The 8,661-nt window shown below is 39.7% G+C and overlaps 1 protein-coding gene across 1 annotated transcript in view; it reads left to right on the top strand.

The window, feature by feature from the left end:
• Positions 1 to 3,024: 3,024 nt before the first annotated feature.
• The window catches only part of LOC106547700 (regulator of G protein signaling 5), a 30,924-nt gene continuing 25,287 nt past the window's right edge, over positions 3,025 to 8,661 (top strand). Inside the window, exon 1 of the mRNA XM_087726719.1 lies at positions 3,025 to 3,177. Coding sequence (XP_087582845.1) covers positions 3,134 to 3,177 — 44 coding nt within the window. The 5' untranslated portion in view covers positions 3,025 to 3,133. The remainder of the gene's footprint in view (positions 3,178 to 8,661) is intronic.

The raw sequence follows: 8,661 nt of genomic DNA, 5'->3' as shown, positions 1-8,661 counted from the left end.
ACTCCCTGATTGATCCAGGAGAAAGTTCTTTTTGCCAGCTACAAGAGAAGCAGTCAAAGTGGCTGCAGAAGGTTGGGACAAGCCCCTGAAACAGAAGCAGTACAGGAGAGACAGTGTGTTGAAATGGTGAGAAAAATATTAGAGAAGGGAAAACCCAAAAGACTTGGCGTTTAAAATAAAATTGAAGACAGAAGAAAATAAGCGGCGAATTAACCTGGTTTAAAACTCGTGTTATCTTTTCTACCTTAACTTTGTTTTCTATGGATGTACTTTTTACAAATGCTTCTTACTTTTAAACTGGATTGGTCTCTTTTTCCTTCTTCCTCTATACTTTTTCCATTTTTTTGTATTCATGGATTAAAAGTTTCTTCTCTCGTAATGGTTGGTCGGAGCGTAATTTTTAAACATTTTTTTCCCTCTTCCGGAGCTTGGAGTTTACAGAGAGAGGCAAAAACAGATGGAAAAGAGGTAACCTGCCATCTAGTGGCTAGAGGCTTGGCAATATTTGATATTACAAAGCTATAGGCTTTGTTTACTGAAAGGATCAGTGGAAAACATTTTGTTTATCCTTTGAAGGAAAGAGAAAGCTTTGATTTGAAAAACTCCACTGAATTTGTTTGAAACCTAAAAAGTCTCAGATGTTTTGGCAGTGGTTATAACCTGGAAAATGGCACAATGTGAAGAAGAAAAGGCACTAACTTTGCAAAAAAATTTCTTAGAAATTCAAAAAGTTTTAATAATCACAGAGAGAATTGAAAAGAGACTTGAAATTATAGATCAAAATGCAGAAAGTATGGGGACAGTGATGAAGTTTGAGGACATAGCTCAAAAAATCACAGACATATGAAAATGATAAGAAAATTGTTGACACTGACAGCAAACAGAGTGGAGGAAAATGACAAGTGTGAAATATGGAAAGGAGAGATCGATGAACCGGAACTTTATTTCAGATGTCAGAACATAGATGAAGAAAGGAGAGAAAATTTGGCAGAAATAATGAGAGTAATCTCGGCAGAAGCACTAATGATAACAAAAGTTAAGCTGATAAAAGGAGCAGCTAGAGGGTTTCGAATCCTTATAAGGCATGCAATGAACAACAAGTTCATAAGAGAAGTCCACATAAGACTTATCAAGAAAACACTTACAATACAGACTTTACAAATGGCAAGAGATATTGGACTACACTATTTCTGGAAGAATACAGGATGATGAAATGAAATGTCACAACAAAATTTAGTTAAATTTAGTTACATTTTGAGTGCTATATACAATGTAATAATAGCTATAGTCAAATGATTAATAATGATAACAAAGCATTTATATATGCTAGATTGATAATATGAAATTGTATACAAACTGTAAGTGAGGATTATGGAAGTGATGTTGAAAAGCCTTTTTATAAAAGATAAACAATTCTATATAGAATAGAATATAAAGATGTAATATCATTGGATGATTTCAGGATGATGTAATGAAATGCCATAATATAAATTTACTTCAAATTTAACATGCCTTATGTTGAAAGGATGTAATAATAGCTAGGCTTAATGGATGTTTATAACAATTTCTATACATGTATATTAGATTGATGATACTAATAATGGGGGGGAAAACATGGAATTGAAAATTATTAGAGAATTATCAATGCTAAAATAATAGAATGACAGAATAGGATTTTAAAAAAACCTTTATTATTGGATATATTGAAGATGATATAATGAATCATTATATATATATATATATATATATATATATATATATATATATATATATATATATATATATATATATTAGACTTATATACCGCTTCATAGGGTTTTCAGCCCTCTCTAAGCGGTTTACAGATTTTTAGCAAATTGAGTCAGCAAATTGCCCCCACAGTCTGGGTCCTCATTTCACCCACTTCGGAAGGATGGAAGGCTGAGTCAACCTTGAGCCGGTGAGATTAGAACCGCTGAACTGCAGATAACAGTCAGCTGAAGTGGCCTGCAGTACTGCACCCTAACCACTGCGCCACCTCGGCTCCTATATTTAGAATACCTTGTCTAAATGGAGAAACAATAGTGATAATCAAACAAAGGAAGCATAACAACAATGTATACAAAGATATCTTGATTGACGCTATGTGAATTTTGATAAAATTCAAGCGATGACTATGGAAAGGACTCAGAAAGACCTTGTAACCAATCGACACACTGTGTGTAGTTGAAGAGGCTTTTATGTTATATGTGTTGTGTGTTTGTGTTTGTTTGAAAATAAAATTTTTATTTAAAAAAAAAGCCAAGATGGTGGGAATGACTGCAATCAAGGTTCCATTTTTATAACGTGTAAAAGACGTCTCAAATTTTTGTACTATATTTTGCAGACACTTCTGCAGCTAGTTGTTACATATCTGCAGTAATGCCCTTTTGTTTCCTTTTAGTAGAGAAGGATACTTGTGTTTGTTGGAAAATAGGAGGCTGAAACATTGTAGTTTGAATTCTCTTTTGTGTTTGTTGGAAAATAGAGCCTGGAGTTTCATATTTCATCCTAGAAACATTGCTACTTTATCTAGTCCTAAAACCTATTCAAGTTACTTTAATAGATACCTAATATAGATAGCAATATGTGAAAATGACTGAGTTTATTTCTTCTCTAGATGCACCCAAGCAGATATCACATTGCCCCGAGCTAGTTATACTAGCAACAGTTTCACAGTTACAAATGTGCATTTAGAATATCCATGATTATGATCACAATTAGCCCCACAGGGCAAATTCCATTTATTCTATTTATTTTGTTCCACAAATAGAAGAAAACAATTTGCCCATAATCTGACAGGATGAAAGACGAGGCAAGCCCATTTTAAGTGATTTTGAGTGAGCAGTAATTAATTTGTGGAACACAAAATGAGGGAAGGGCAAAAAAAGTTCCACCTATCTCTGCCCGGTGATTGATCTGTGACTTTCTCATCTCTGCTCCTCTGCTCAGAAACCCTAGGCTGAATGTGATTGGCCAAAGGGGTTGGCTGGGAGTCAAGGCAGCCGCTTTATATCTTTCTGAAAAAAGGCAGGCTGTGTTACATACAGCGAGCGCTTCTGCCTTCTCCCACACCATCTGGTTGTCTTCAAGGACACAATAACCACACGGCAAGATGTGCAAAGGATTAGCAGCCTTACCGCACACATGTCTGGAGAGGTGAGAGAACAAGTTTATGCCTATCAAAGGGATGAGGGTGATGGAGCGAGTGGAGACACTGCAGCAATCTGGCAGAATAAAAACTTAGCCCATCTCTGTGCAGAAGAGATGCCTGACTAAAGAAATGTTGGGAAGTTCTGTTCTCATTTGTTTTGGAGGAATTAAGCAAGTGAACTGACCAAGCTGTAGCCTTTATTCCTCACTGAGCTTGGGATCAGAAAGGTAAACTGCATTTGGATGCATAACCCTAAAAAAAAAAGTATGTTAACTCTAAACCACAGAGGTATTACTTTGGCTACGCTATTATAGACATGAGGTCATCATGACCCCTCGTAAAATTTTCTTAAATCTATGAAAATAATAGGTGGGATATGTTGTTAAATTTGCTTTGCCTAGTTACAGTTTCCATTTATTGATCACATTTACAATTTGGAAAACTGTTGTGGTCACTATGACCTCAGGTCTGTGGTTAAGGGTTAAGACATAGTTAAAGAATAAGGAGCCAAATTCACTCAAAATACTGTTAGGTTTATCGTGGGTGGTGGAATGATGTATTGCACAACATGGGGTTAGTAATACGAACTTCTCATTCAAATTAGCATAATTAAAAGCTTTTTCTTCTTAAGTGAAAATGTAAAAACACTTTGAAAGGAAAATTGTGAACAAGGGAAAGATTGATTCTCAGTCAATCTTTAAAGATATGATGCACTTTAAAACTTCTTATCTCTCTCACACAGAGACACTATTTTACAAGAATATGATGGCAGATAGTTTTACGTGAACAGTTCTTGTTATATTTTGGTTGGCTTTATCTCATTCTTTTAATTACTTTCTTCCCGGCTTCATGCTAAAACCCAAGATATAAGCAGAAGGCTGTTGAGATAAATGTCTTATGACAATTAAATCATCATCCTCATACCATTGTTCAAAAAGTTTTTCAGGGATCACAAGAAACTTTCTTTTAAGTTTCATCCATTATTAAATACAATGAAAAAACAAGATCGTTTTTTGAACTTTCATTCACTCATCCACCTACTTATTCATTTACTTATGCATTTAAACAGTCTATAAACTCTTATACTTATTTGTAGCTATTATAAAGAAGGATACATTTAAATTTAAAATACAGCAGAGGACATTGTCTTCAAGGACTATCATAAAATAGCAGAATTCTATCATGGTATTGGGACTAACCTATATATTTGGGAATGCATTCCAGCAAATCACCATCAGTTTATGAATTGAAATGATATTGGAATTGGAATTTATTGCATTTATATGCCGCCCTTTTCCCCGAAGGGGACTCAGGGCGGCTCACAATCCAAGTCAGGGAAGGGGGTACAGACAAGGGATAAAAAAGACGAACATAACAATACACAATTTAAAAGCACACGACAACCATACCATTGGGGGGGGGAGTTCTTTAGCCCCAGGCCTGTCGGAACAGCCAGGTATATAATCCACATCCAGTGTCAATGAGTTTACTAATTCTCAGTTTCACAACCTGTTTTGCATCAATGCACTAAAAGAACTAAAACTAAAGAAAAGAAGGTTTAAGTGCAATCTCTCTGTATTTCTAGAGACTAGATAAGGAAGGAAAAGAAATTGGTGGTTTAAACAATTGCAGGTCCTGATAAATAAGCACTATGGTAAAATTATGGAATAAAATTAAAAAGAGCAGGATTTTAAAAATGAAACGTATGATGAAGAGTCATGAATTCCAAAAACTTTTCAGCAGGACTTTTAATTAGCCTGAAACTAACCAAAAACTGGTATTAAAACTTGACACTAGCCTATTTTCCCAATGACCCAGCATAATGCAGGAGTAAAGAAACCACTTGAATAACTTTGTTTTAAGGCTATTGGAATCTATAGATTCTGGATCTTCTTCCCGTGTGTGTTTCACTTTCTAAGATTTTACCTACTGTTTATGAGCAATTTTGATTCAGGGATTTTTTTTTCATAGAAGGAATTTGTTTTTTTAGCCATCCTAATTCTTTTTTGCATTATTCCGTATAGGGTTCCTGAAAATATACCTCTGGAAACAAAAGGGTGCAAATAATACATGTCAAACCTCCCTAGATTAAGAGTAGCTTTTTATTTCTGAGTGTGAGTGTTTGCGTGATGACCAATTAATTTTTGCAAACATTCTTCTCTGAGTTATGGCATGGATTATGATGCAAAATAAGATTCCATTGATTGATAGTGGAAAAGCCAAGTCATTTAATTGTTCTCTTATATTTTTTTGCCAGTTGCTTTATTTTATTTATCTTTTAGTGTTTGCTTAATGTCTGAAGACGTGTTTTGTCACAACTTTGGCATCATCAGGGCAATGCTGCTTTGCAATGAAAAGTTTGCCTCGTGGCACGACAAAACCGCGCTACGCAAAATAGCGGAGATTAAATCGCGTCACTAAAGTCGCGACGTCATCATCGCGCGTCATCACCGCGGGGACAACAGCGCGGTGACAGAAGGGCGTTCTACATGCTTCGTTCTTTGCCTCCAAAGGTAGCCCTCCTCCTCCAGCTGACAGCGGCAGCGGGCACGGGGCAAAGCGGGCTGCCCAGCAGCAGCAGCCCGCGGGAAGGGTCCAGCTCAGCCGCGGAGGGCAGCAGGAAGCCCGCGGGGGGCCCTGGCGGCGGAGGAGGACGCAGCAGCGGCAGCGGCTGAGGCTCTCCCGGGGCCGGCGAAGCGGGCTTGCCTGGCAGAGGCAGGCCGCCCTCTTCTTCCTCAACAACATCTCCTTGGATGGGCGGCCGCCGCCACCGGGCAAGCCCGCTTCGCCGGCCCCGGCAGAGCCTCAGCCGCCGCCGCCGCCCGCCCTGCCTCTTCCTCCGGGGGAGGCGCCGGCGGCGGAGGCCGCCCGTCCAAGGAGATGTTGTTGAGGAAGAAGAGGGCAGCCTGCCTCCGCCGGGCAAGCCCGCTTCGCCGGCCCCGGGAGAGCCTCAGCCGCCGCCGCTGCCGCGTCCTCCTCCGCTTCCTGATGCCCCCCGCGGCTGTGCTGGACCCTTCCCGCGGGCTGCTGCTGCTGGGCAGCCCGCTTTGCCCCGTGCCCGCTGCCGCTGTCAGCTGGAGGAGGAGGGCTACCTTTGGAGGCAAAGAACGAAGCATGTAGAACGCCCTTCTGTCACCGCGCTGTTGTTGCGGCGGTAGGGTCGTTTTTTTTATTAGCGCTTTGGACGCCGCGAATTTGCCTCCGCACTTATGTCGGCGCGGATAAGGGCATCGCGGTTTTGTGGTGGAACCAGTTTGCCTATCTGCAGTTCCAGAGAAAGAAATGGAACATGCAATGTTCATATCCATTATGCATATGTGGTATTGTCCTTTATTTCTTAGCATTAAGATCTGACACTTGACCTTGGTGATCACCCATCAATAGGTTTCTTAAAACCAAGTTTAGGACAGTAATAAGAATAGTATTAATGCTTCACTATTAACATCTACCTGGATTTCTTTTTTTGAAATGAACACTGGCACCATTGGGATAGGAAATCTAATTCTCCTGTCCATATGCTTTTGACATGGGACAACTATATTAAAATGTTACACTTTTATCTGCTATTGCTTACTATCTGCTATTGCTTATAAAATGAGAAATAAATCTATCTGGAATCTAGTTGTCACACTGCCAGAGTTTATCGTGTATAATGATTTCAACAATACATTTGATGACGTCCTCCAGTATATTTACAAAATAACTCTACCACAGTGTTTCTCAACCTTGGCAACTTGAAGATGTCCGGACTTCAACTCCCAGAATTTCCCAGCCAGCATTCGCTGGTTGGGGAATTCTGGGAGTTGAAGTCCGGACATCTTCAAGTTGCCAAGGTTGAGAAAAACTGCTCTACCATTACTAGATGCTTCCGTAACTGTTTAAGCAACCTACCCAAATTTGTACATTAAGGGTTAGGCCACCCCAGCTAAGAGGGATAGCAAAATTCTACAGAAGACAGAATCAGGATTCAAAAGGATCTTGGCCAGCTGAAAAAGGCTAATTATTGGGCACAGAATGCCTCTCCCCTAGCCTCCTACAGTCTCTTCCGTTCATCCCCCATCCTCTCAATATTTGCCTTTTCAGGTTATTGCCTTATGGGTCTAATGACAGCTCTGATGTATATAGATATGAGTTTATGTTCTTTTATCCATAAGGTATAAATGGGAAATTGGCACCTAAAAAAGGTGATGGCCTTATTTTAACCCTGTTTAATATATAAAACTAGATTTTTTGGGGGTTGTGTTATCTTTAGAACCTTCAACTGGGGTGTGACCAGTGGTGGGTTTCAAAAATTTTCGGAACCTCTTCTGTAGGTGTGGCCTGCTTTCCGGGTCCACTGGTGGAACCTCTTCTAACCGGTTCAGTAGATTTGACGAACCGGTACTACTGAACTGGTGCGAACTGGTAGGATACCAGTTACACCTATCCTCCGCGAGCTGCACTCGCTTCCCATTGGTCTCCGGACACGCTTCAAGGTGCTAGTCGTTACTTTTAAAGCCCTACATGGTATCGGACCGGGGAGGGCCTTCTCTGTAGCTGCTCCGGCCCTATGGAACGATCTCCCCGTTGAGATCCGGACCCTTACTACCCTCCCGGCCTTCCGCAAAGCGACCAAGACCTGGCTGTTCCGGCAGGCCTGGGGCTGCTGACTTTGTCCAGCCCCACCCTAAGTTGTGAATGTGTGGACCTTTTAATGTTGTTTTGTTTTTTTATGTCTTCCCCTTCCCTTTTTTACTTGTAAGCCGCCCTGAGTCTCTCGGGAGTGAGCGGCATACAAAATAAATAAATAAATAAATAAATAAATAAACAACCCACCTCTGGGTGTGACCCAGTACTACCAAAATGGGCAGAAAAATGTTTTTAAGTACACGACTATCTAAAACAACCAAAGTTAAATTTTCACAGGTATGTGTATGTGCAAATATGTGCATGCACAAAAGTATATGTTCGGTTCTTTATTCTGTAGTTTACAAGACACAAGGTATTATTTCTATTATTATGGCAGGGGCCTGAATACACTTTGTGCCATTTTAACGAGAGCGTCCTTACTCAAGAGACCCTTTGGTCAACAAGGAGCATGGGGACTTAGTCACCCTTTGGCCTATGGAGAAGGCTCATCCTGGGTCAAATGAATAGATTTCTTGGAACAGCTGATTAGGAAAGTGGCTGTAGTATGTGCTGACATCCTCCAAAGAGGTGGATGAGTAAAGCTTTCATTTCAATATCTGAAGAAGAGTTAAAAGGATAACATCTCAAAAACTCTAAGGTTTCCTGCCTATGGAAATAGAAATTAAAGCAACTTAGAAGACTGATAATTAATGACATCAAGAGACTTTCAAGGGCTCCATTAGATATTACATCCTTTGATGATTTACCTTTGAAACACCCAAATAAAAAAAAATAAGTTGCCTGTATGATTGACTTATGTATTGGTTCGGCTATTCTTTACATTTAAAACCACTGTGTATTTTAAACAACTAACCTTTAAA

This window comes from Thamnophis sirtalis, unplaced genomic scaffold, assembly GCF_051295495.1.
Source record: "Thamnophis sirtalis isolate CommonGarterSnake01/CBP01778 unplaced genomic scaffold, rThaSir2_p1.2 scaffold_12, whole genome shotgun sequence".
Lineage (NCBI taxonomy): Eukaryota > Metazoa > Chordata > Lepidosauria > Squamata > Natricidae > Thamnophis > Thamnophis sirtalis.
Note: the sequence above shows the minus strand (reverse complement) of the source record. Positions and strands in the feature narration are given on the sequence as shown.